General features: G+C 39.5%; 2 protein-coding genes and 1 long non-coding RNA gene across 6 annotated transcripts; all 3 read left to right on the top strand.

The window, feature by feature from the left end:
• Window positions 1-820: 820 nt before the first annotated feature.
• Window positions 821-14,304, top strand: LOC113017234 (uncharacterized). 2 transcript variants are annotated; one of them, XR_013906265.1, is made up of 4 exons: window positions 821-1,178; window positions 2,932-3,162; window positions 8,705-8,957; window positions 12,004-12,140. XR_013906265.1 is itself a non-coding variant. In XM_026160389.2 (3 exons), the coding sequence occupies exons 1-3, from the start codon at window positions 974-976 to the stop codon at window positions 13,032-13,034; spliced, it is 1,467 nt and encodes a 488-aa protein (XP_026016174.1). In that variant the 5' UTR covers window positions 827-973; the 3' UTR covers window positions 13,035-14,304. The 2 variants fall into 2 exon arrangements, 1 of the variants encoding a protein (XP_026016174.1); XM_026160389.2 differs by lacking the exon at window positions 8,705-8,957 and having other exon boundaries at window positions 827-1,178; window positions 12,004-14,304.
• Window positions 14,305-14,602: 298 nt separating this feature from the next.
• On the top strand, window positions 14,603-21,649 carry LOC113017232 (tripartite motif-containing protein 16-like). Its single transcript, XM_080298649.1, has one exon. It carries the CDS (start codon window positions 18,510-18,512, stop codon window positions 20,031-20,033), a length of 1,524 nt encoding a protein of 507 aa, XP_080154775.1. The 5' UTR covers window positions 14,603-18,509; the 3' UTR covers window positions 20,034-21,649.
• A 4,067-nt stretch (window positions 21,650-25,716) lies between these two features.
• LOC145425548 (uncharacterized) lies at window positions 25,717-27,443 on the top strand. Of its 3 annotated transcripts, none has more exons than XR_013906267.1 (3): window positions 25,717-25,915; window positions 26,001-26,257; window positions 26,778-27,443. It is a non-coding gene; the product is annotated as an uncharacterized LOC145425548 (long non-coding RNA). The 3 variants fall into 3 exon arrangements; XR_013906268.1 differs by having other exon boundaries at window positions 25,721-25,783; XR_013906266.1 differs by having other exon boundaries at window positions 25,724-26,257; window positions 26,778-27,155.
• The last annotated feature ends 221 nt before the right edge of the window (window positions 27,444-27,664 follow it).

The raw sequence follows: 27,664 nt of genomic DNA, 5'->3' as shown, positions 1-27,664 counted from the left end.
TTACTGAACCTTCAGTTATTCACTTTACCTAAGCATAAGGAGGTTACTAAGGTCTAAGCTTAACCTACCTAAAAGTAGGTGACATTCAAATCCACAAAGTGTGTATGTGTGTGTGTGGCTGTCATTTAGGTTAACACTGGAAAATAGTATTACTGAAACACACAGTTCATTACATTCACAGTTTCGTGTTTTTAACATCATCACATTTTATCGTGCTATGTTGAATGGAAACAGTGTTTCACAAAGCCTCGCTTTACCCTTCGCTACATTTATATTAACTAGATAACTGAGTGACATGGAATCCCTTACTTAATAATTCACTTCCGAAATAGACATTTGAAGGATGCAGACACAACTCACGAGCCGCCGTTGTTGATAAATAAATAATAATAATGGACATGGTGCATAGGTTTAAAGTCGGAAATCCCGAGTTCTCTGTCGGAAATGTGTTGTGGAGGGCCCCTTACATCGGATTTCACACTTGGAAAGTCAGAGTAGACCAACATAAACGATTTAACAATCCAAGAAGGCGGGACTGAATGTGAACAAAATTAGAACTGTAAACTTTCAATCTGCTCTGCAACTCGTTCAATTAGTCATACGCAGAGAAGTGAACAGGCTCTATCACTGAATGTGTTTTTAAGCACAACAAATAAGTATCAGGTCTTACTGCTATCGACACTGGAATGGCTCTACCTTGCTAAACTGATTCTGTTTTATCTGAATGCTCTCACTCAGGAGTGACGTAACTCCCGAGATCCGAGGCATCTGGAACGCGGCATTACCATTCAACAAATCGGCGTGGCTCCCTGAGTCACGTGACGCACGAGCGCAAACTCACGGCGGACCTGGGTGGAGCGAGAAGTACGTCCGCAACATGGCCGCTGTTTGATAAAGCTGATTGAACTTAGAGGAAAAACACAAACTAAAGTACTGATCTTATGACGTTAATATCCATCTGATACCGGTGTCGATGCTTGTATCGATCCGCTCAGCGGAAGCAGCGATGAGTTCAGCTCAGTATCTGAGAGAGTTCATCAGGGAGAGACTAACTGCTGTTTGTGAAGAAATCTTCTCAGAGGTTCAAAAAACCATCGTCCAGTATGAGGAGGAGATCAACCGTCAGCACAGACTGCTGGATATCAGCCGGAAACCCGACAGAAACTCACACATCACAGGTATGGACATGTTTTTATCTCTGTGCTGTTCAAGCTCAGATTCTTCGGTATTTAGTTGATTGGTGATAAATCTGAAAGTTTATCAGCATCTCCAGGATTTCTCTAAGCTGATGTTAGCTGAGAGCAGGCAGCTGTTACTTTGGTGATGAATTCAGAGGAGCAAACGGTGATAGTTGAGGAAGAGCACACACACTCTTAATGAGACAGTGTGAAAACTGTCTGCTGACTAACATTGATGAAGATGAGCGTCCACACCAACTGTTTATTCCATTTATTTTTTATAACAGCCTCAAAGTGAACACACACAGTGACAGACTCTCCAAAGTATCAGAACAAAATCTGTCCATGTTACAAATACTTCTATAAATAATGTCTTTACATCTGCAGCAAAAGCAAGAAAACAATCACTGAAGCAAAGTATGATGTCTAAATGTGTACAAGTGCTCAGGGTCCGATTGAAGATACAGTGGCTTTACTAGAAGATGTTAAACTGGGTATTTATCAGTGCTGTGGTTCAGTGTCCAGTGATGGACTATGTTGGACTGGTGCATGTTCATGGTCACCGTTGTGAATTAAAACCTCTTCTTGTTGAATCAAACTTGATATCATATTGACTAGAAACCACAAGACTATATATTTTTTCAATATTTACACATTTTATTTAATCTGATTGACACAACTGTGACACCAGTGATGGTGTGATCTGAGCTCACAGGGCTCTAGAGTGCGAGCAATGTGGTCGCAAATGCGACCAAAATTTTCAGTGGTGCGATCACTTAAAGCCTAATTTTTGCTGTTCAATACAGAAGAAATTTAAACTTCTTAAAATTATGCAAAATTATAGAATATTTTTAAGGTTATCTGCTATAAAAAGCCAGGCCAGAAAAATCTCCTTCATGTTTTTCTGTGTTTTATTCTCAGTTACTTTGACACAAAAGCATCTGCTGTGATGTTCACAATTCTGATGAAGTCTCACATGTATCCGTACTGATAAATGATCAGAATTATAATATTTCTGACTGTCTGAGGCTAAATTGAATCAAATCAGGACTTTGAGAACCTGAATCGAATGGATTATAGAAATCAGTGATGATGATACGCAGCCCTAGTGAGGCCCGAAAGAAGGGGATGTAGCTGTGGGTAATAAGAAAAGATGAAAAGAACTATTGATAACTTTTTTTGTTAAGTTAAGGCCTGATCCATCTGAAGTTCATAGCCAGCTCTGACATGGTGCCATCTGTCTTTGAACGCTGAAAAAGCACAGTGTATCCAGAAAGCACATTATATGCTGCAAAAAATGCACTGCCCAAGTGTCCACTCTCCCCACTGCCTTTCAGCAGCAGACAGCAACAAACAGGTCGTCAGAGGAGGCCAAGATGATGATTAAGTTTAACATTTTCTACAATATTGACAAAGCACTTTAAGTACAAGATTGTTAGTTAATAATTTAGAAATGAATATTGTCTGTATGGACTGCAACTTCCCCCCCCAAAAAAGTGCACATGTAAAACTGCGGTGTTAAGTGGTTGAAATATTTGAGTGCGCCTAACTTTTGTGCCAGTGCGCCTAAGTTTTTAAAGATGCACTGCTGCGCCGATGGCAAAAAGTTAGTCTAGAGCCCTGGCTCACTGTCTCTGTAAAAATGTGTGTTTAAATTATCACTATTTATTCAGGCTTTGACACACATTTGTAAAATATTTGTGAAAACTCATCACAGTTGTGACCTTGACTCTGTACTTCTTTGTTGCTTAAGACTTCCCACGACAACGTGACTGCAATGAAGAGGAGGGGAGGAACTCCAGTCTGGACCAGGAGGACCCAGAGCCTCCACAGATTAAAGAGGAACAGGAGGAGCTCTGCAGCAGTCAGGAGGGAGAGCAGCTTGGACTGAAGCAAGATGAAGGCATTATCGTCTGGTCCAGGGAAGAGCAGATTAGACTGCTGGGGACCATCTGCAAACCTGAGATAAAGTTACACAGAATAGGTATGTAAAACTGATTGTCGTAATAACAATGAATATGAGTCATGTAGGATCCTAATTGGAGTTTAAAGTTACATTTATTTTTAGAGGCACAGGAAGAATTGAAGGTCCAACTGTAATAAGCAGCATGAATGCATCTCTTTCTGTTAAGGGAAATTTATTTGTTTAGCACATTTTAAACAGATGCCCCTGGTGTCTCTGCTGGAATTACCAACTGTGAACTCTATGGCTACGTTCACACTGCAGGCGAAAGCACATCAAATCCGACTTTTCTGACCCTCTGCGACCCATATCCAATCATATTTTCAAATCCGATCTGGGTAGGGTTGCAAAGGGGCGGAAAATTTCCGGTAAATTTCCGAAAAGTTTCCGGTAAATTTCCATGGTAAGTTAAGCTTGGGAATTTTGGAAATATTCCATATTGGAAACTGTCCATGGAAATAATGGGAATTATGGAAATTAATGGGAATTTAGGAGAACTAACTGGGAATATATTATTTCCAAGCATAAATATAAACAGAAATCATAAGAAAACCTCCATGCAAAATGTTTTCAACAGATATTTAAACAGATTTATTTGTAAGTACAGTAGAATAGAACACGTTTCAATAACTTGTTTCATGGATGAATAAAAACAGAAATGTTGAGTTCAATATTACCATCCCCTAACCCCGCTCATTCAAAAATGCCCCCTGTCCAAAAATCTCCACAAAGTCCCATTCAAAAGGTTAAATGAAAAATGCCACTTATCCTCCAAAACGTCCCATTAAACATGCAAATCTTCCTTCAAGCAATCCTCTTTTCTCATTTTTGCTCAGTCAATAGACTCTTCCTGGACCTCATCATCATCCAACAACATGTCCACTTCCTCAGCATCCAACTCTGAGTCTTCCTCTTCAGTATCACTTTCCAGCCTTGTTGAGGATGGCTCTGTGTCAGGCTCAAAGAGCCGTAGGTTTGCCCGAATGCCGACCAGCTTTTCCACTCTCACATTTGTGAGCCTGTTGCGAACCTTTGTGTGGGTGTTCCCAAACGGTGACCAGTTGTGCTCGGAGGCAGCTGATGATGGTGGGATTTGGAGGAGAATGGAGGCTACAGGTGCAAGGGCCTCAGATTCACATAGTCCCTTCCACCAGGTGGCTGCAGATATGTGCTGGCATGACTGCCATATTCCATCCCCTTTCCAAAGGCCTTGCTTTGTTCGATACTTTGCCAAACTGCCTAGAACTTTGCCTTTATCGAGACCCAGGTGGTCAGACATGGCTGTAATGACCGCATAGGCACCGTTGATCTCTTCCCCAGAAAGTATGCCCATGTCATATTTGGGGTCCAGCATGTATGCTGCTGCATGCACTGGCTTCATGCAGAACTCCCTCCGCTGTTCCAATGACTTGACCACAGCCGTTTCCTCTGCTTTCAGTAGTAGGGAAGTGGGCAGAATTGTCTGGATTTCTTCTTTGAGTTCTGCAAAAAGGCACTGGACATCTGACAAGATGGCACCATCCCCCTCTATCTTCGCTATTGCTGCTGCAATAGGTTTGAGGATTTTCTGACTGCTAGATACTCTAGATACCCAGAACACATCATCCAAGATGACCTTCTTGATGTCACTGTCGATGCCTACAGACTGGGATATGGCCATCTCTTGCAGAGACTCCTTTCCCTTCAGAAGGCTGTCAAACATGATAACAACACCACCCCATCACGTTATGCTGGGAAGCTTCAGTGTAGTACTCTTGTTCTTTAACTTTTGCTTTGACAGAAATGTAGCGGAAGTTACTTGTTTGCCTTTAACATATTTCAGAACTTGCTTCACTCTCTTATTCAGAGTGTCCATTGTTTTTAGTGCCATTATGTCTTTTAGGAGAAGGTTTAGTGTATGGGCTGCACAGCCAATAGTAGTTATATGAGGGTAGGTCTCCTCCACATGTGCCCAGGCAACCTTCATGTTGGCTGCATTGTCAGTGACCAGTGCAAAAACCTTATCTGGTCCAAGGTCATTGATGATCACTTTTAGCTCATCTGCAATGTATTGGCCTGTGTGTCTGTTTTCCTTTGTGTCTACACTCTAGTAGAACACAGGCTGAGGAGTGGTGATTATGTAGTTAATAATTCCTTGTCCCCTGATATTGGACCATCCATCAGAGATGACTGAAATACAGTCAGCTTGGTCAATGGTCTGTTTCACCTTTGCTTGAACTCGACTGAACTCTTCATCCAGTAGATGAGTAGACAATGCATGTCTGGTTGGGGGAATGTATGCTGGTCGGAGAACATTCAAAAATCTCTTCCAGTACACATTGGATGTCAGCATCAGGGGTGAGCCAGCTGCATAGATTGCACGAGCGAAACACTCATCTGCGTTTTTCTGGCTAGTGTCATCCATAAAATCAAAGAATCCTCTGATGCCAGAGGGACCAGGAGCTGATGAGTGGGTATCTGACTCTGATACAGCTGAAACAGATTCATTTTCCCCTTGAGTGGAACTCCTGGCTGCTGCATGTGTTGGGCCTTGAGGAATTTTTTTGCACTTTGCAATGTGCTGCTGCATTTTTGTGGCATTCTTCACGTACGTCTTATCACAATACTTACACATATATACAGATTTCCCTTGTACATTAGCTGGTGTAAAATGTCTCCACACATCAGATAGCGCACGTGGCATTTTTCTGTAAAATAAAACAAGAGCTTGTAAAAATGCTAATGCAATGCAAGAGATCGTAATAATACAATTGCAATATGATAATAAACAGATATAAATAGTAAGGCTAGCTAAACAACTGGAATGATCTTCAAAACAAAACAACCAAATGAGGAAGCTAGCATCTTCTTTATGTTATACTAGCTATGGCTTATTTAGCATCTAACAGATGCTAGCATTTTATTTAGCATCTAACAGATGCTGGCATTTTATTTAGCATCTAACAGATGCTAGCATTTTATTTAGCATCTTATTAGATGCTAGCATTTTATTTAGCATCTTATCAGATGCTAGCATTTTATTTAGCATCTTATCAGATTGCTATCTACCAGATTAATACATTTTATGTGATATTCACAATTTAAACATTTAATGAATATATTTTCCCATAATATCATCAAAACTTACCTCACTTGTTAAGTCCACAGGCTCAAATGTGTGCCTTTAATACTCTTTGTCCTTCAGGCTCAAAAGTGTGGTCCATGTGTACATGTGATGGAGGCATGCACAGTGCCAGTAGGTGGTCACAATAGCCATGCAGCAAGCTTGTGCTCTGTACATGTGATTAAGGAATGGCATGGATATTCAAGTGTATTTGAATTGCATTTGTTTGTTTTTGTCAATATTATGCTAAAATATACTTTCCTCAACTATATTTAAGTTCCCTAAGAAGAGCCAACCTTCAATTTTGAAAATTCCCACTTTATTCCCATAAATTCCCGTTAATTCCCGTTTATTCCCATAGATTCCCGTTAATTCCCATGGAAAGATTCCATCTTTGAAAATTCCGGGAATTTTGCAACCCTAGATCTGGGTCACTTTCATATGTGGCTGTGAATCCGATACGTATCTGATGTTTTAGAAAGCGACTGCTGTTTGAACGGTCATGTCGCATGAAATCCGTCTTGTACGTCACTGACACGAGACAGATACCAATTATCAGCACCGGAGAAGACATTGTGAACGCTTCCTGCCCATCCAGAGAAACTGTTGGGAAGACAATGTTGGAGAAACGTGAACATTTTATTTGTACTGTATAATCTGCAGATTCTGACAGAAATCTGCAACTATCCTTTGAAGCACCGCTCCTCTAAAACAGCAATAAGGATCATTATTAGGCGATATGTAAATAACACAATAACTTTATAATTTAAAGCAAAATTGGGAAACGTAAAGTCCGAAACAGCCAAACAATACTTTTGCTCTGGGTCTAAACAGAGCGTGTTGTGTGTGACGTCTTCTTTTGCGCATGCTGGCCGCTTTGAGGGTTCACACTAGAGCGTGTTTGATGTCACTTTTTTTTTTTTTTAGCGTGAACAAGCAGACAAAAAAATCGGATTTGATCAAAAAATCGGAATTGAGCATTAAGACCTGCAGTGTGAACGTAGCCTTAGATCCAGTCTTTTGAACTGGGAAGGACCACTTATCTCTTCTGCATGAAGATTTTATACCTGGGCATCCTTTCTTCCTCAAGGTCCAACTTTAATAAGCGGCATGAATGTATCTCTTTCTGTTATGGGAAATGTATTTGTATATTACCTCTCAAATACAAATAAGTTATTCAAGTTGGTTTACAAGATTAAATTAAAACCAAAAACAACAGAAAAAAGACAGAAATTATATCCATGATACAGCCTTGTGATACAGTCAGTGAAACTAAATTCCTCATCTATGATTTCACCAAAATTTTCCAACCAGGTTGAGGTCTTCAGTGCCCTATAGATTCAAGATGTGAATTAAGTTGTAATCATGGATCTTTGTTTCCAAACAGGAGAATCTCAGTTTTGTCTCTATTTAGTTGAAATCAATTTTTATTTCATCCACTTTGTTTTTTTAAGGCAAAAAACATAATGAGCTAACATTGTTTGGCAAGAGAGGGTTGTTACTTTTCTAAATCTATGTATACTAGAGGTGGGAATCACCACACATCCCACGATACGATATTATCACAATACTTAACGCACGATACGATATTATTGCAATTTTTAAAAATATTTTGCGATATTCAGATTCTGTACATAAAGGTAAACTTTATCAATATTCATTTTATCTAATATCAAAGTCTCACACTCAGTCTTTCTCTCATTTCAGTCAGTTTTATTGTTGACAAACTGAACGGTTTGTATTACAGTCTAGTCCAACTTAACTGAATGCAACCATCTGGTACAATTATAGCTATTCTGAACTATGCAATTTATGAAAACTATGCAGCCCATTCAGCAACTGAAGAATTTGAAAGTAAATTAAAACAAAATATAATTTTACATTAAATAAAAAAGTTTTAAACTTAATTAAAATAAAACATGTCTTAAATTAAAATAAGTAAACTGTCATGTTTATTGCTGCCAAAAAAAAGTTAAACACATTTGGACAGTAAGGAATGTCAGGATTCTTGCTCAGAAAAAGGATCAACATGCTCTGAAGTCAGAGCACAAAAACCTTTTTTGTAACAACATATCGATTTCTGCTGTCCCTGTATTGATACATTATTAGCAAACAAAATATCACGATACTACACAGTATCGATTTTTTCCCCCACCCCTAATGTATACTGTATTAATCCTGTAGGAAATTGTTTAGTCCTCGGCATTTAACCCGTTCACTCAGCGAATCAAGGATTTGTAGAGACGGTACCTTACTCAAGGGTAGCTAAGGGGTAGCTGAGTAGCTATCCCTGCCCCAACTGGGGTAACGTTGCCTTTACTCCTTGTTTTCAGGCATCTTCAGAAACAAAGTTGAGATGTACATCGTTCCTAAAAATCAATGAAAAAACAAAGAGATGTGATGTTTTTGGAACATGCAGAAAACCTTGAACATGCGCTAACTGCAGTCACTCTCACACAGGTTGTAGGACCCTTGCAAGTAAAAGCTGTGTTCTTGCTTAGAGACACTCTCCAGACAGATTGCCAACATGTTGCAGTCAGTCTGAATGAGTCGTCGTCAATAAGCACCACTTGAGGGGACTCGGCTCAAAGTCCTGAGGGGGTTGCTTCAGGAATATGGATGAATGGCCCGTGTTAGAAGCTGTACGGGACCTGCACACCTGTTAGCTGGTAATAAACAGGGGTGCAGATAACTTTTCAAGTGATCTACTCAGGTAAGGACCAAGAGATGGACCAAGTCATACACAGAAGAGGCTCCCATGCGTTTCCCTGCCTGCCTTAATCACATCCATTCTGTTACAGTAGTGTCTTTGTCAAGCTGCAAGGTGACCTCGTATTTCTTGAGAATCCTGCAAACTGTTGTGTTTCTGAAACTGTGGAGTACTTGCTTTCTTAAGGCCATGTTGAAGGATCAAATACTAAGAAATGATTGCATGACTTGAGGAAGTCGTATCTGATTTACCCCCGGGTAACTTTGCTTGTGTCTGTCAGCATGAGCATTAGAAACAGTGTGTGCCCTATAGTGGCCTATCACTATCAAGCAGAAGGATAAACTGTCCAATGGCCACGATGAGTTCATCCTTACATTCTCCAATGATCCGCTTTTCCCTCTGAAACCTAATGGTTGTGGTCTTTAAAATGCTGCCAATGTTAAGCATGTATGCTACAAATCACTGTTGTCACTCGTAGCCAGTTGCATTTTAATGGCTAACAATTGATAATATTTTTAACAGTTTCATGCGTCCATGCAGGCCACCTGATATTATGAAACTCGCCCAGTTTCACAAAGGGGATCCCATTTTTGTCACGCAGCTTCTTCAGTGCAGTTTTGTATTTTGCTCCACCTTTTTGCATAAAAACTGCAGCAGTTTGACCACAGAGCGATTAAATGTCTCTCAGTAAGGAACGTTGTATTCAGCTGATTTTATGCAATTTTCCAGTATGTGCAACTGCAGCAAGTTGCCAGAGTTTTAGCACGACGCTGTTGTACATACCCATGTTGACAGCCTGTGCACACAACGACCAACTTTGTTGTCCAGTCATCCAAGCCTGTGTCCTGGAAAAGTCTCACAAATCATCTGTTATGGCCTGTGTCTTTCGGTCAGCACCCAGTGCAGTCAGTCCAAGAAAGTCTCCGTTGTTGGACACGGACACAATGTAAACAATTTCCTTCTCGTTTTTTGTGATGTCCTCAGATCCAAATTCAGCAGACTCCAATTTGGCTCATAACTCCCCGCTGATGGTGTGAGCAATGCTCTGCATGATCTGTGTGCCCCCTTCAAGTGAATGACATGCACGTCTGACGTTTACACCTAGCTGCTTCAATAAAGAAGGATATGAAGACATAGGATGTGTGTGTTAAACTTTGTGGAAGCGAGGAGAAAAATATTAAACAGGGCTTACCTCTGTTCGTCATTTCGCTTGTCTTGCCATCTGTTAAGGGGGCAACTGCACATATCTTCTCGGATGGCTTGTTTATTAGCAATGACTCGCACCACATTCATGTGCTCCTTGCCCTTTTCACATTTGTCAAATAAAGGATGGTTACAATTCTTTGGGCCTTTAAAAATGCACCTGATTTGTCTCTTAGATGTAGATGAGAGAGGCAAATCTTTCACCACATTTTAGTGCACAGTGGCAACTTTTCTGAAAAAGTATTTTCTTCAGCACTGGCTCTGGTTAGCATTTCTTAGCTGGTGGCGAAACACCAAAGAAGCTACTTATTGTCTGTTGTTTTTTGGACATTTAGGTGGTGACAAGCAAAATGTGTAAGGTTAAATGACATGGTCAAGTACGCCAAAGGCACTTGGTAACACAAGTGTCACTACGCTTTCTTAATTTTTGTCACACATGCGTACCAGTTATCTGCACCCCTGGTAATGAGTCAGACTCGTTTCTGGTAGATGTTGGACTAAACCAGGGCTGCCCTTTGTCACCGAGTCTGTTCAGAATTATTATGGATACAATTTAAAAGCATAGCCAGCTGGCTTAAGGCCTCCACTTTGGTCGCTTCAGAATCTCACTTTTTGCAGATAATGGGGTTCTGTTGGCTTAATCAGATGGTGGCCTCCAGCTGTCACTGGAGTGGGTCGCAACCAAATGTGAAATTGTGAGAATAAAAATTAGTACCTCCAAATCTGGGGGCCATGGTCCTCAGCCTGAGTGAGCACAAGTTATTGGCCCAAGTGGAAGAGTTCATACATATATCATGGTCTTGTTCATGAGGGAAGCGAGAGATTGACAGATTGGGAGACTAAAGAAATGCAGAACGTACAGTAAAACAGTCATTCTATGTCCCTCCCTCACCTATGGTCACGAGCTCTGGGTACTGACAAAAAAGATGAGATTGCGAATAAAAGCAAGCAGAAATAAGTTTTCTCCATAGGGTCACTGACCTCTCTCCTAGAGATAGGGTGAGGAGTTTTGCCATCCAGGAGGGGCTTAGTATAGAGTCGCTGCTACTCCTCCACATCAAAAGGAGCTGGGCATGACCCACCAGAATGAGGTCTTGGGGCAGACCCAGGACGCACTGGAGAGATGACATCTCACAGCTGGCTTGAGGATGCCTTAGTGTTCCCCTGGATAAGAAGAATTGCTGTCTGCATAGACAGTGATTAGGCATGTGATTTTCAATGATATATCACAGTTAATTGTCAACTTGACGCCATTCAATCACAGACTGATAGAAGACAGACTTTGTCTGGCAGCATTTATAACAGCTTTTAGTAACAGTGTTGGTAATCTTGGCAATCTCATTTTGCTGAAAGAAAATAATAATAATAATAATAATAATAATAATAATAATAGCTGTAGTGAGAGGAGTTTATTTGGAATAAAACGGATACTGAAAAGGTTTGAGAACATACATCGCAGTTGAAAAACTGTGTTAAACTGTAATACATGTTATTGCAATATCCAATATTCATGTTGCAAAAAGTAAATAAAAATAGCATTATGAAGCCTGTGGTCATTCTCACCTCTACTTAGCAGGATACAATTGTACCCACACATCCGCGTTCATTTAACAGAAAACACACAAGCATCTTTATATTTCATATACAGCATCACAGACATCCACGAAGCTGATCTTTGAAGGGTGTAAAACTAAAAAACAATTTGAATCAGTGCATTCACTTTAAGTTTCACTGCTCAATATTAGCCACATGTTCAGTATGTAGAGTTCTCCTAATGGTTCAGCTTATACTATATCTTCTCAAATTTTTGTTTTTCTACTATTTTTTTCTTCATTTGTCCATTCAGACCTCCAACAGCAGCATGTCTGTGATGAGGAGAAGGTTGTCAGAGGTCAGCAGGTCTGTAACCAGGAGAGGAACTCTAGTCTGGACCAAGACGACCCAGAGCCTCCACAGATTAAAAATGAACAGGAGGAACTCTGCGGCAGTCAGGAAGGACAGCAGCTTGGACTGAAGCAGGAGGCTGATGCCTTCATGGACACCCTTGTTTATCAGGAAAGTTACCACAGTGAACTGGAATCAAACAGTGAGCAGCTCCTTTCTCACAGCTGTCCTGAAGTAGAAAGCAAGCATGTAGTCTCAGGATCAGCTAGAAATATAGCACTAAAGAGGAGGAGACGTCTCAGACTTGCTGACACAAGGGAAAAGTCTCTAAAATGTGACACATGTGGAAAAGCATTTTACTTCCAATCCCACCTGAGTGCACATCTTAGAGTTCACACAGGTGAGAAACCATATTCTTGTAGCACCTGTGGGAAAAGATTCAGCCACAAATCAGCATTGGATAATCATATAAGACGTTACACAGGCGAGAAGCCATATCTTTGTATCACTTGCGGGAAAAGATTTGTTCAGAAGTCTCATTTGGAGCGTCATGTGAGAATTCATACAGGTGAAAAGCCGTATCCTTGTATCACCTGTGGGAAAAGATTTAATCAGAATTCAGAGCTGCAACGTCATGTAAGAATTCACACAGGTGAGAAGCCGTATTTTTGTAAAACTTGTGGGAAAAGATTTGCTGACTCATCAGGACTCATAAAACACATGAGATTTCACACAGGTGAGAAACCATTTTCTTGTGGGATCTGTGGAAAAAGTTTCAGTCAGAAATCAGCATTGGAAACTCATGTAAGAACTCACACAGGCGAGAAGCCGTATTCTTGTAGCACTTGTGGGAAAAAATTCAATCAGAAATCAGGAATGAAGTCTCATGCAAGAATTCACACAGGTGAGAAACCACATTGCTGTAGCAGGTGTGGGAAAACCTTTAGCCAGACGACACACTTAAAGAAGCACATGAGAATTCATACTGATTAAAAGTTTAAAGCTTAGAACATGTGGGACAGCTGTTAGTCATAATAGAGTGTTGGTTGTCGAGCTCACACTGAGCAGAAGTCAAACCACTGCAACACCTGAGTGAAAAGATGAATCATATTCAGGTCAGTATTATGTGGGTTCTATTCCAGGAAGCAGGTTTAACTAACAACTGCAAGTTTGCTAATCCTGACATGAGGGAGAGAAAGAGAGTTAACTTTAACTCGGTGTCACTCACCAGGTTAAGAAACTCTTTGAACCTAACAGATTTCAGCAGATTTTCTTAAACAAACTATGAATTTGTGTAAGAAACTCATAGTCACTCCTCCCATTTGCTGCACCTGAACCTGCCAACTGACACTCCAGTTAATTTCCTCTTTCATAATGTTGTTAACAACGCACATTAATCTGCTGGAAGTTTGTTCTTACAAATTGTCAGTTAGATGTTGCTTTGTAACAGCGATTATTGCAGATTTATTAAGAGCTGAGAATAAGAGCATATAGTAGCATATACTAATTTAGTTTCTGTATTTCCAACTCTGACTTAGCAGAGCCAACTTTGAGTACATTATTGTATTTTTGTAGTACGTCATTGTCCTCTTTAAAGTTTTAGACCCATAGAGCACAGGATTAGCTATACTTTAAAGTCAGGTTTGAAATGCACACAGTAGACTGTCTGTGTTTTGAACATTTCATTCTGAAATTTCACAGACTCACAGGACTCAGTCATATAATAATCTCAAACAATGTTTTGAAAGGTAAATTAAGGTAATTTTAAAGGTAAGGTAAATTTAAAGGTAAGGTAGATTTAAAGTCTGTGACTTTAAATGAAACACATTTTTCATTCACACTAACCCAAATCCATCTCACTGGGGTATCATATAGCCCTTTTTCACTAGTACCCACTCTGCTCGACTCGACTTGGTTTCAGTGTTTTTTCCATTACGCTGGAGTACCACCTACTCTGGGTGGGGTCGTTATAGCAATGTGGCCTAAATTCCCGTGACGGCGTTTGTAAATGACACAACAAAATGAGGATGTTAAGATGTTGGTATACCTGCTACCTGGTCACCACAAAAATGACACTAAAAACGAGCGTATAACGTTTGCCTCTACTGTTTTCTTTTATGGAAATCTCAATAGAAAAAAAGAGGTTGCTACAGCCCATCAATGCATGAAATACTGGCTTGAAATGTTTCATTTCATTAAAAAATGAAATTGTCAAATTGTGGCAAAAACATTTTTTGTAATTTAATAAAATGACTTGACTCTGTGTGCTGCTATCTGATGCTACGTCCATCAGTAAACTGTGTCTGATCTGTTTATCTCGATTTTTATCTTCAGTTTCTGTCATTTTGCTGCTATCGGGTTACCCCTGAATAGATTTCAAATTCAACTTCAGATCATTTTAATGTAATATATGTTAATTCATGGGTAAATAATGACCATGGGAAGTATAAAAAGTTGTAGCTATACATTACATGAAGTTTTATAATATCCGATGATGATGATGACAGAATAGACCAAGAAAATGAATTTCTCCTCTCCTGTTATTTTAAAATAACTATTTTCAGCGCTGACACGTGTTGGTATTTTTCAAACTACTCCATCAAAATGGAGGTTCAGCTCTTAATTTACTCATGGTGATTTATGGTATCTGAGCTCCATACCTTTCTTTCTCTTCTCACACACACTCTTAACTCAGAGTTGATTGAACTTTGATCAACTGTTCGGGAACAGGAAACTCAGGCTTACAGAGTTAATCATCTCAGAGTTTGTTTTTTAAACTCAGAGTTTATTGGACATGCTTCCTGGAACAGGGCATTGACCAGGGAAGAACTCTCAGCATTAATTCTTACAACTGTATCAGAGAAACCCTGATCTTACATTTCATGATGGTTGAAGTTAATTTTCTGTCTTAATTCAAATGTTTTTCCTTGTTTCTTTAATGTTGTTTTATATAAATCTAGAAACTTGTGTTTTAACTTTGTACCCCAGTCCAGTGGTTCCCAAACTTTTTTTTTGCTAGGCCCCCCTTTGTTTTACAAGAAAAATGCCGCCCCCCGCGCGCGCACACACGCACTAACACATCCTCCAACCACGCACACCCATATTCTGCTCCATTGCGGTTTATTTCACACCTCAAACATTTAGCAAACAATTGAGCAAATACAAGTAATCTGCAAAAAATTACAGGTAGTAAGAAAACAAACTACTAACTCTTTTACGCTACGTTCGCACCTACTTTTGAAAACACAGCTGTTTCATCCACGCGTAAACGGCGTTTCGAATCACCGAAAACTGAGATTTTTAAAACTCCTCTTTTGCGTTTATGTGTGGACGAGGAATACAGAGTTCATCACACAACGTCAAAGGTATGTGCCTTTTGTCACATCACGCTGTGCGCCACGTTATTGTTTACATGAGATGAATTGCAGATAGTCAGATTAATTAACTAATTTTGTCTGTGTCTTCAGGTTTTACACACTTACATACACACACGCAGTTACTGTCCCTCTATTTACAAAGGTAGAGGCATCACAGTGTAATTATTTTACCCTCAACATTGCTATCAATACATTTTTCAAAAATGCCTCTCTGTGCAAAATGGGTTTAAAAACATAAACAGCTGTGGGATACTGTTTGTCCGTGATTTAGACAGGGGGAACAAATCGTGGCAGGATCAGCCTGATGTTATTTGTATCCCGCTGTAACTTTACTGTATAAAGAGCTAACATCTCCAAAATGTCAGGAGTAGTTAGTCATTACGACAAGTGTTTGTGAACTAAAAATCAAGAATGTGGGATACTGTTTGTCCGTGATTTGAAGAGCCCAGTGTGTGCTCCTGACGCAGGGAAAAGCAGTTATGCAGGGGAGAACTACTTTGGCACTTGTGCAGGTGAAGCCAAAGGGAAGATATGCTTCACCATATTTTCTAGTCTTTGGCTTAGAATGAAGTTGGTTTGGAAACATATTCAGCTATGCTTCATCTCCTGCTTTGCGTTTGTGTAGGCGCCCCATGATAGCAGTGTCCAAGTATTGTTGTCGTTGTGTTTTTTCCTTTTCATACCACGCCCCCTCCTGCAATGGCTCTCTGCCCTCCCTAGGGGGTGGGCCCCACACTTTGGGAAGGTCTGCCCTAGTCTATATTATGGTTCCCTTTTACTTTCCTCTTATTCTTTTTTTTGTATGGAAATAAAAAAAATATTGCCTTGTGTAATACGATTCTGTGATTCATTGACCGGAATATGATCTTCTAGTAGAAAGACTTGACCCTCTATTTAGGAACCTGCTGAAAATGTACAGGTGCACTCTCAAAGTACATTTACAATTGTGCAATAATAACAGAGCAGAATTTATTTATTTTTTATTATGTGTCACCACACATAAGTGTAGTTATATCACAATAATGTTTGTATTATCATCTTTGCAGTTTGTTGAAGCATTGAAGCTCCTTTCCTCAGTATTTAGAGAATTCTAACTCGAGCTCTTATTATGGCTGCTGTGTAGATACCTCAGGGTCAGCTCTTCATCAGCAAAACACAAAACGAACTATTACAACATAACCTCAGGGTTGCATGGATCAGCTCCACAGTATATCACAGTTGTATTAACTCAATATTTCTGTCTCTGAGGTCATAGTCCAACAACTTCTCTCAGACCTCCTTTACCTGGAAACAAAAGGTGAGCAGACTTTCTTTGGTGTTGCTGCAGGGTACTCACTAACGCATGTACTGCGCTTGGTTTGACCATACATACAACTATCTAGTCCTGTCTTAAGTAACCAGCCTGATTAGCCAATGAGCCATAGGTAAATATGATCTAATGGGTGAGGAACCTGGAGGAATGCGGAGAAAGCACCTGAAGGAAATTAAACAAAATACCCCCAAGCATACACATACAAATACTGACAGAAAAACAAGAAAGACAGAAAAGCAATGGAGAGAGGGAGAGAAAAGGCAGGCCAGCCTGAGAGGCCTCAGGAACCATGACAGTTATGTTATTTTCATATTTTGAATGTCAAATAGTAATGTTCCCCTCAAAATAACTTTGGTTCAACTCGAGTTTCTAAATTTGTTAAATCACCCAAATCATCTGATGCATTAATGTCCTGTGGGATTTCAGAATTGCAACACATAACTTCAAATAATATAACGTTAAAATATGCCTTTTAGGCTAAATTACATTCTAAATTCAAGATTTTACCCTAAAATTACTTAACCCTTTAAAGCCGGTCAGAGCGGACACGCTCCGTTTTGTGTAACTATTTTTAAATCCCAGTAGCACTGCAACCACGTAAGCTAGCGCAATAATTTTCTTTGCATGTGAAACTGGAGGAGTTGTACTTACATCATGCCATCAGCTTGTCCTAGGTCACAGTTTCCTAACACATATGGCTTTGCAAAAGCTGCATAAAAAGCGCTTGCAGCAACAAAAACATAATATTCGAGAAACACGCTTTACCGATCCGATCAGCTGTTCATAACACTTCCTACGTCCATCAGCGTGAACTGTCGCATGCCCACCATGACCTGCCCGAAACCAGAAGTGACGTCATTTTCGCGGAAATGTAGTTTTTTACCATCAAGGCCTCATGAGCTTATACTGGTGTTTTTAAAAGTTATGTTTGACTTTATGACTTTCTGTGTCGTTTCTGGGATGCTTAGGACTCATATTGCACTGCTGGAAATAGTTTATTTTGATGCATATGCTGCTTTTTTGCAAATTTGCCCTATAATATTTATTTTCGTTTTTCCTGCAGTGTATAGAAATTGGTGTATTTCAAAAATAAAACTATGAAGACACTCAAAATAAATTTCCCGTGGTGGGAAACTATTTTGTGCAACTTTTTTGTATTTACAGTTTTGAGGGATAAGCCTCTTAAATTTCTCTAACTAGAAATATATGTTAAAAAAAACAAAAACAATTTTCAATTTTTTTGTAGTTTATTGATCTTTTTTGCAATTTATGTAATTACTATGCACTTAATGCATGCATATTATTAAAACATGGGCTATAATGGTTGTATTGATGTATAGCAACTTGAAATGCTCCCAAAAATGGCTCCACAGCATGTAAAAATATAATATAAGCTCTGGTGGACTTGGTTCTATGGTAGGTCTTAAAGGGTTAATTACTTAATTCAGTAATTAATTATTTAAAGCTTACAAGTTGAGGTGAGCAGTAAATAAAAAGTGTTTAAACACACAATAACAATTACAAACCACTTCCTGGAGTGAAATACAATCCTCCCTGTTCTTCATCTTCTTGTTCTTAAACAAGGGAAGTCCCCTTTGTTCAGATGTTTCCTCATTCCCTTCACTTCTGATCTGACCTTTGAACATTTGTGTAACCACGTTTCAGAGCTGACAGGCTCCATTCACTGCAAAAAAAACACATGTTGTTGAGGTCAGAGCTCAGACTAATTTCAGTTATAAGGAAGAGAAACTCACACAGTCACTGACACTGAGAGGAGAAATGGCGCAGAAAGGAGTTCAACTGGACGGAGAAACGAGGAAGACTTTCACACAGAGGCCTGTCCTGGTGAAAAACATCATGCAGCTGAAGAAGACTGGACTCCAAGCTGCTCCAGCTGATCACTGCTATGCTGGACCTGAAGATGTGGCCTGTGATGTCTGCACTGGGAGGAAGCTGAAAGCCATCAAGTCCTGTTTATCTTGTCCAGCCTCTTACTGTGAGAAACACCTCCAACCTCACTATGATGCAGCTCCATTAAAGAAACACAAGCTGGTGGCCCCCTCCAAGAAGCTCCAGGAGAACATCTGCTCTCGTCATGATGAGGTGATGAAGATTTTCTGTCGTACTGATCAGCAGAGTATCTGTTATCTCTGCACGATGGATGAACATAAAGGCCATGAAACAGTCCCAGCTGCAGCAGAAAGGACTGAGAAGCAGAAGGAGCTCGAGGTGAGACGACTAAACATCCAGCAGAGAATCCAGGAGCGAGAGAAAGATGTGAAGCTGCTTCAACAGGAGGTGGAGGCCATCAATGGCTCTGCTGATAAAGCAGTGGAGGACAGTGAGAAGATGTTCACTGAGCTGATCCGTCTCCTCCAGAAAAGAAGCTCTGATGTGAAGCAGCAGGTCAGATCCCAGCAGGAAACTGAAGTGAGTCGAGTCAAAGAGCTTCAGGAGAAGCTGGAGCAGGAGATCGCTGAGCTGAAGAGGAAAGACGGCGAGCTGGAGCAGCTCTCACACACAGAGGATCACAACCAGTTTCTACACAACTACCCCTCACTGTCAGCACTCAGTGAGTCTACACACTCATTCAGCATCAATATTCGTCCTCTGAGCTACTTTGAGGATGTGACAGCAGCTGTGTCAGAGACCAGAGATAAACTACAGGACATTCTGAGAGAGGAATGGACAAACATCTCACTGACAGTCACTGAAGAGGATGTTTTACTGTCACCAGCAGAGCCAAAGACCAGAGCTGAATTCTTAAAATGTTCATGTGAAATCACACTGGATCCAAACACAGCACACAAAGAGCTGTTATTATCTAAAGGGGACAGAAAAGCAACACAGTTGAAACAACAACAGTCTTATTCTGATCATCCAGACAGATTCACCTTTTATGATCAAGTCCTGAGTAGAGAGAGTCTGACTGGACGTTGCTACTGGGAGGTGGAGTGGAGAGGGAGAGGGATAGAAGTAGCAGTCTCATACAAGAATATCAGAAGAGTAGGAAAGTCAGCTGATCGTATATTTGGATACAATAACAAATCTTGGGCATTACTTTGTGAAAACAACAGTTATTCATTTTTTCACAAGAAAGTACGAACTGTCCTCTCAGGTCCTCGGTCCTCCAGAGTAGGAGTGTACCTGGATCACAGAGCAGGTATTCTGTCTTTCTACAGCGTCTCTGAAACCATGACTCTCCTCCACAGAGTCCAGACCACATTCACTCAGCCGCTCTATGCTGGACTTTGGCTTTATTTTTCAGCTGGAGCTACTGCAGAGTTGATTAAAGTCAAATAGAGAAGACAGGTTCATGTTGATCCCTGACCATTATATGTACTTGTGTAGATTCTAAATGAGGCTTTACATTTTAGAAGCTGAGAAGTTCAGTGGTCCATTGATGTGTGAAAATAATGTTGCACTGATTCAAACTGTACTTACATTTATATACCTTACATCAATATAAATCTGAATTTGTTCTTATGGCTGATAATCATGTGAGTTTAAATGATACTACTCTTCATATTCAGCATGTTTGAAATCTGTCATCAGTCTGGTTAGTGGTTTTATTCTGTAGTTGCTGTAGTGGGTTGTCAAATGCAACAATATATTGGAGCTGCAGTGATTCATCAGTTAGTTGTCATGGTCTGCGTGCAGGCGAGCAGGAAACAGACCCAATATGCAGGCTCGTGGAGGCGTAAACTTAAATTCAAAGAACCTCAGCTTTATTGCTGGCACTGAACTGAACCCATACTAACACTAGAAATCACAAACCACACAGAAATCATAAAATAACAATAACAATACACAAAACACTGGGTCATCGACCCAGGACTGTGACATTAGTCAATAATTGGAGAACTGATTCTTTTATAATTACTTCACACTGAAACGTTTTGTTGTGTTTTTTTCTTTTCTTTCATTTTATACTTAACATTTTTTAACATTAAGAGTCTTATACCCCACAGGATTTAAAGCTGTGAAGTGACAAACACACAAAAATGTATATCCAAAAAAAAATTATGTTGATTTTCAAAACAGTTTAAGTTTAGTATGCTCCTGTTTTGTCATGTCACTTTAAATAAAGAGGGATACATATTTTGATGAATAGGAGAGATCATGTCTGGGGCTTGTAAAGAGGTGTGAGCCAGTTATTTGTGTTATCAGTTGTGTAAGCGGTAAAGGTTGTTGAACTGATATGGCTTCACAGTAACAAGCACACGTTGCCTTGATCAGGTCAAGGTTTAACTGTGGGTTTGTTTTATCTAGGACCAGTTAAGACCATCTCAGTTTATGCTCTTCAAGTGGAGGTAAGAGAAATTACGCCTTGAATTCAGAGGAGGCAGCTCTCCGCAAATTATTGGATTAGATTAAAGTGGAATGATGAAAGCCACTGACATAGAAAGTCTTGGAGGCTTGAAGAACTCAGCACAGCAAAAAAAAAAATAAATAAAAATAAATAAATAAAAATGGATTGTTGCCCCTGTGTGCAAATCGAGTTTGGAAGTTTCAAAACGCATGTGTTCACATGGAGCTTCTGAAGCGCAGATGTTTCCAAACACTGCTCCAAAGCGTGGTTCAAAATGCCCAGGTCATGTGACCATAACTAAACGAGGTTTAGGTGCAATTCACCACAGTTTCAGCAGCTGGCGTACCTGGTACTGGGCAGTGTGAGACTCAGACAGTTACACTTTCTTTTAAACAGAGTGATTTGACCTGGGACTTGTAACTAGTGAATTGATGTTTTTAAAACTACCTCTTCTATGTATTACTCATGCAAGTGTAAAAGAAAGCAATATCCTCTCTCTCCTTATTATTGTTGCTGTGGATTGTGAAGACCAATATAGATGATCCAATCACATAAACACCAGAATCCAAAATGTAATCAAATAAATATTATATAGATATATAAACAATATGTAGACTTCTTATTTGAATAATTATGGCCACACAGATAAGAGAAAGTGAGATAAACAGAGACTAGTGGGTGAACTCCATTCACTCATATTAGCAGAGAGAGAGAGAAATACCGTGCTATTAACTCATTTAAGTATCTCAATAAAAACTGTCTGTGCTTTCAGGGAGAAAATAACGGGTCAGCATCTGACTCTGTCTGCGCTCTACATTTTTTCTACCTTCTAATCTGTTAGTCACATACTCTGCCACTATAAAGATTAGTTATTCTATAGAAAAATGGTGTTATAAACACGTTAGAAAAACACATCCATTAAATGCAGGTGACCTATTTCATTAAATGTTTCATGGCAAAATCCACAGCAGTATACAGTTTTGGAAGGTTTTTTCATGCTTCAGACGTTGCTCAGCAGAGAATGATTTAAATGGCATATCCTTGTAGCACCTGTGAGGAGAGCGTCAGTGAGATGTCACAATTGAAAATTAATGTACAAATTCCCACAGGTGTAATCTCTTAAATATGGAAGCAGCATATCAGAGTGCTTTCAAATGCCTTTTTTCCCACACAAGTTTTTATTTTTCTTTCATTTCTGATGTTTTATAGAAGTGTAAAAATTGATGTTTTGACTGTTTGGATAAACTTGCCTCAGTCTGTATTATATTTTATTTTTTACATCACTATCATGAGACGTTGGTTGTTTGAAAGAAGTTGGACTTATTTTTTAATGACTGATGAAAATTTAGTGGTGGGAGAAGTTTTGAAATGGAGCACACCAATAAAAAATGTTTGATAACAAATGGTCTAAATCAGGGGTCTTAAACTTAAATGAGCTGTAGGTCACTGCTGGCGTTGTCATCTCACTGGAGGGCCACTTTAGTTTAAGTAGTACAAAAAACAAACAAACAAACAGCAAGAAAACACCCACAAATATTTCCAAAAATGTAGCGTTTTGTTTGTTAAATGTTGTATAACAAGACAAAACTGCAAAAGTGAATGCTATTTTTTCTCTCACTCTTAACTGAAACTTTTCATTGAACTACCAAATAAACACATTGGTACTCTCTTTCTGGACAGACACATGGCAGCACTTGTGCTATAATTTTGTTCATTTTTAACAAAATAAAAATGCAGACATAAGTGCACACATTAGTTTTTGACTGCGAGTACAAATAACTGTCTCACTGAAATAACACAGCCAAATCCCTCTCTCTGCTCATATTGCCTTAATATTAAATAATTTTTGGATCTATAAGATCTATAAAAACTTATTTTGACATTGTACTCAACAACAAACAAATACTCCCTAACAAAAAAAGTAACTTTAAGGGCCAAATTGCAATATATTTCCTCACATCAATATACAGGCCGCAAGTAGGGGTGACATGGGCCACAAGTGGCCCCCGGGCAGCGAATTTGAGACCCCTGGTCTAAATGTACAGGTGTGATAAAAAGCTTACATCCACTCATCATCATGGGCATAAATGACATTGTAGTTTACAGGATATCTGTACAGGTTTTTAAAATCTAAGAATATTCTAACTGCATCCTTTTTCTAATCTATTGCGTTTCTAAATCCTTCGATCGATGTAATTAATGCCAATCATGCCGAACTGTTTGATCTGAAACTACTGACTCTAAGAGAGTAATTTATGTCTGTGTCATCAATTATTGAACAAATTTTTGAGATTTCTGGAGAACTCTGGAAATTGAGAAACAGGCCTATAATTTGTGAAGTGGTGGCTATCCTCAGTTTTATGCAGCAGCAGAACTTTAACTATTTTCATTTAGTTTGGAAGTACCGTTCTGAATAATCCCGAAATGTATGTTAGTGGTTCTGAAATCCCTTCACTGATCTTCTTGACAGTTTTCATAACAGTAGATGATTTGTATCTACACTTATTTACAGTATCAATGCTTTCGTTTTCCTTCACTCTTGTAAAGAACATTGAGTTAGGATTTCTTCTACCACTCGGGTGCACTAACCTTCTAATTTACATCTGCTAATCAGAATGTTGGTAGTTTGATCCCTCGCTTCTCCAGTCTGCATACAAAAGATTCTTGATACTAGTTATGAATGTTTGATAGAAATCAATAAAGCAGAGGGAAAAAGCTTGTGTGAATGAGGCATGTGTCATGGTCCGGGTGAGTGCGGGGTTTTTCCACTCTGCTGGGCTCCACCTTCAGGCAGAGACTCCAATCAGCTTTCACACCTGATTCCAATCAAGTCACCAGTATAGAGCTTTGAAGTTGGCGTCATGTCGCAATGCATTGTGGGAGCGTGGCACCATTTTCGGGGTCTACGAATCAAAACAAACACACTGTGTTGGAACGACTCAAAAGAGAATGGACTGTATAGAGATCTAGAGTTCTATTGTTGATCAACAAAGCACAAGAATCAGAATACAATACAAAATACAAAATCAAACCAAAACAAGAGAACTCAAATTACTGGGTCAAACTGACCCAGAACCGTGACAATCACACCCCATTCACACAAGCACTTTTTAAAAACTGTTTAGTGCTTACTGTCTAACATTCATACGCATTCACACTCTGAATGCTTTGGAGAGCAACATGGGGTTAGCATCAAAACAGGAAACAGGATATATGATCCAGCAGAAATGTTGGGCTTTACAAAGGTGACAGGCTAAAGTTTTATGATATAAGCATGCAAAAACAGTACAGAAACAGGAGGAGGACATCTCTATTTACTGTCTGGTCTAATTATTAGTGGTTTACAAAGGATGAGAACTTGTTTAACCATAAACCTCAGCATGGTTCAGTCTGTTAGTGATGGTAAATTCGATTCTTTTTACTGAATCGAGTTTGAATGAGTCACTCACCAAAGTGAATCGGATTTGAGTCATTTCAGTCACAGAACCAGTTGTCCAGAGAGTGCAAAAAATGTACATTTTCACTCAAACTTAATTTGTTTCTCTTTTCATGTATATCCTACTGCTAAGATGAGTGATTTAAAAAAAACCCAACTATTTTTATAGAGCAAAAAGATTAAGACTTCTAAAGGGAACATTTATTTGATTTATTTTCATTTTATTTTAGGCAAGGCAAGTTAGGCAAGTTTATTTGTATAGCACAATTCAACAACAATTTGATTCAAAGTGCTTTACAGAGACATTAGAAACAAAAACAAATAAAAAGCATGATTTAAAACTGATTAGAACAAGCAAACAAACAAACAAACTAATTAACAAACAAACAAACAAACAAACAAACAAACAAACAAACAAAACAGTATATAAAATCAAAACAGATAAAATCAGTAGTTAAAATGTTAGTTTTGAAATTTAAGCTTAAAGTGTGGATTTGGTGCTTTATTCAAACGCAGCTGAGAACAGGTGAGTCTTCAACCTGGATTTAAATAAACTGAGTGTTTCAGCTGATCTGAGGCTTTCTGGGAGTTTGTTCCAGATATAAGGAGCATAAAAGCTGAATGCAGCTTCTCCGTGTCTGGTTCTGACTCTGGGAACTGATAAAAGACCGGATCCAGATGACCTGAGGGATCTGGAAGGTTCATACTGGGTCAGGAGGTCATTGATGTATTTTGGTCCTAAACCATTCAGAGCTTTATAGGCCAGCATCAGAACTTTAAAGTCTATCCTCTGACGGACAGGCAGCCAGTGTAAAGACCTCAGAGCTGGACTGATGTGGTCCACTTTTTTGGTCTTAGTGAGGACTCGAGCAGCAGAGTTCTGAATGAGCTGTAGTTGTCTGACTGATTTTTTAGGTAGACCTGTAAAGATGCTGTTACAGTAATCAAGCCTACTAAAGATGAATGCATGGACTAGTTTTTCCAGGTCCTGTTGAGACATCAGATCTTTTATCCTTGAAATATTCTTGAGGTGATAGTAAGCTGACTTTGTTATTGTCTTAATGTGTTTTTCTAAGTTTAGGTCTGCATCCATCACTACACCCACATTTCTCGCCTGGTTTGTGGTTTTATTAGTACTTTCCTCAAATGTGTCGAATATGTATTTTCTCATCTAAATGTCTACTGAGCCAGGGGGCGGTAATGTGCCTTAACATTGGTTTCCCACCAGGAAGAAGAAGAAGAAGAAGAAGAAGAAGAAGCTGTGAGCCAGGAGGGAGGGGGTGAGTGAGTGCTGAGCATGAGAAGGTGGGGGGGGGGGGGGGCTGAGCATTGACTGTAGAAAACATGGACAACGCGACAGCTCCCCGAAAATGAAGCCAAAACGTCTCTATCGCCGTCATAAACCCCGCCTCCTCCATGTTAGCGGATAAGACTGGGGTCAGACTAAAATAAATGTATTCTCTTTTGTTATCAGTGGTTCTCATCACGCTGATTTATGTTCAAGGGGTCTCCTCTCCCATAGGTTTGATTCTAATTCCTACCGCGGTGATGTTAAATTGGAGTGAGACGTCATCATAGCAGCTTTGACTGGCAGCTGCAGTCACGGAGAAACTTGCGTATCTCTGTTCGGGAATAGCAGATAGAGCGTAGGCTCTGAGAGGAGGGCCAGCGTTTACGCTACGAAGACACGACCGAGTGTTTTAACCTGACAGCCTGAGGTGTTCTTCAGTAAACTGGACTCCCCGACAGAAGGACCCGAGGCCCTGCTGCACTTTTTCGGTAAGTTAAACGTGTTTGTAAGCTAATCCGTAACTACCGTCCTTAGCTCGGTCCTGAGACCTAGCTAGCTAAGATGAGGACTCGGCTGTCAGGGTTCGTTTAGCTAATCTGTGCAGGTGAATGAATTTACCCTGACTAAAGAAATCAAGAGAAACGCCCCAGGCTGCTCAGTCATTAATTAACGTCACTGTACTTTTATTACAAGTGTTATACTTTAAAAACAGCAGGCTGCACCCTGCTGCAGCTGAATATTAAATATGTGCAAACAACAGCATGTTTTCAGTCTCTTGCCACATCTGTAAAGACAGTAACATTTTTTTTTAAAGCTTGAACTTCAGTAACTCCTCATTAATCAGGAACTATGGATTAAAGTACTGTAGTGTACTGCAATACTGAAAAAAATGCAAGAGAAGAACTTCAGATCCTGAGTGTGTGAGGACAGAAGAATCAGCTTTATTTCAATTTTGAGGGATAAAATTTATATTTGAGTTCGATGGTTCTATTCTCTTTGTGACTACAGGAGCTGCCCTCAGATTCAGACCTCAGCACCACCCAGTGACAGCAGACAGATCATCCAACATGTTAACTGCAAAATGAACTGATGAAAACAGTACAAAGGTTAAAGTACCACATGTGCTGTCAGTGAAAGCTGCAGCTGTTTTATTGATAAAGTTAAAAACAAAAGGATTAATCACTCATGTAACTGTGTCACTATATATCAGCATTAACAGGACCTCAGTTTGGTGTTTCACAAAGCTGCTGATCTCAGACCTGCACAGCTTCCGTTTTAAACACTTGATGTACTCAGCTGCATGAAGAGCATATGAGATTTTCTCTAACACAATTAAATAAAACCTGATGAAGGTCAAAGGTCGTCACTTGTATGTTGAACTACAAACTTGTCATGTGGAATTCTTTCACAGTTTTTTGCAGATAGTGTGTTATTTACCATAAAGTGATTCAGAGTTATTCATACCAAAGTAACCAGAGAGGATCATATGTTTTTAAATATGTAACTTTCTACAGGACTGAATATATTATGTTTATGTAAAAGTCCGGAGCCATCTTTTGTGTGTGTGTGTGTGTGATTTACATTGCTGTGCTTGAGAGCCACCATCTACCGGAACCAAATTCCTTGTATGTGTCTGCACATATACTTGGCCAATAAACACGATTCTGATTCTGATCTGTTTGACCATCACCAGTTAATCTGTAACACCGGCAATATTTATTCCCTTGGTTTGTTGCTGTGTGTGATTGCCAGAAGGTGAGTTCTGATCGCATTATGTTATGTAGGTTAAATGCTCTTGGGTGTATTTGTTCACTTGAGTGTATGCAATTGCTGTTTTTGCAAAGGCACTATTCAAGCTACTAAGCTGTTGTGTTGCGACAACGCCGGTCTCTGCG

This window comes from Astatotilapia calliptera, chromosome 3, assembly GCF_964374335.1.
Source record: "Astatotilapia calliptera chromosome 3, fAstCal68.1, whole genome shotgun sequence".
Taxonomy (NCBI): domain Eukaryota; kingdom Metazoa; phylum Chordata; class Actinopteri; order Cichliformes; family Cichlidae; genus Astatotilapia; species Astatotilapia calliptera.
This window is presented reverse-complemented; position numbering and strand designations above follow the sequence as displayed.

Bases quoted from the DNA above. Each gene is read 5' to 3' on its own strand.
- LOC113017234 (XM_026160389.2), top strand. From the start codon at position 974: ATGCTTGTATCGATCCGCTCAGCGGAAGCAGCGATGAGTTCAGCTCAG. The intron at 1,179-2,931 runs GTATGGACATGT...TTGTTGCTTAAG, and splicing joins CAGAAACTCACACATCACAG to ACTTCCCACGACAACGTGAC. The intron at 3,163-12,003 runs GTATGTAAAACT...TTGTCCATTCAG, and splicing joins GATAAAGTTACACAGAATAG to ACCTCCAACAGCAGCATGTC.
- LOC113017232 (XM_080298649.1), top strand. From the start codon at position 18,510: ATGGCGCAGAAAGGAGTTCAACTGGACGGAGAAACGAGGAAGACTTTC.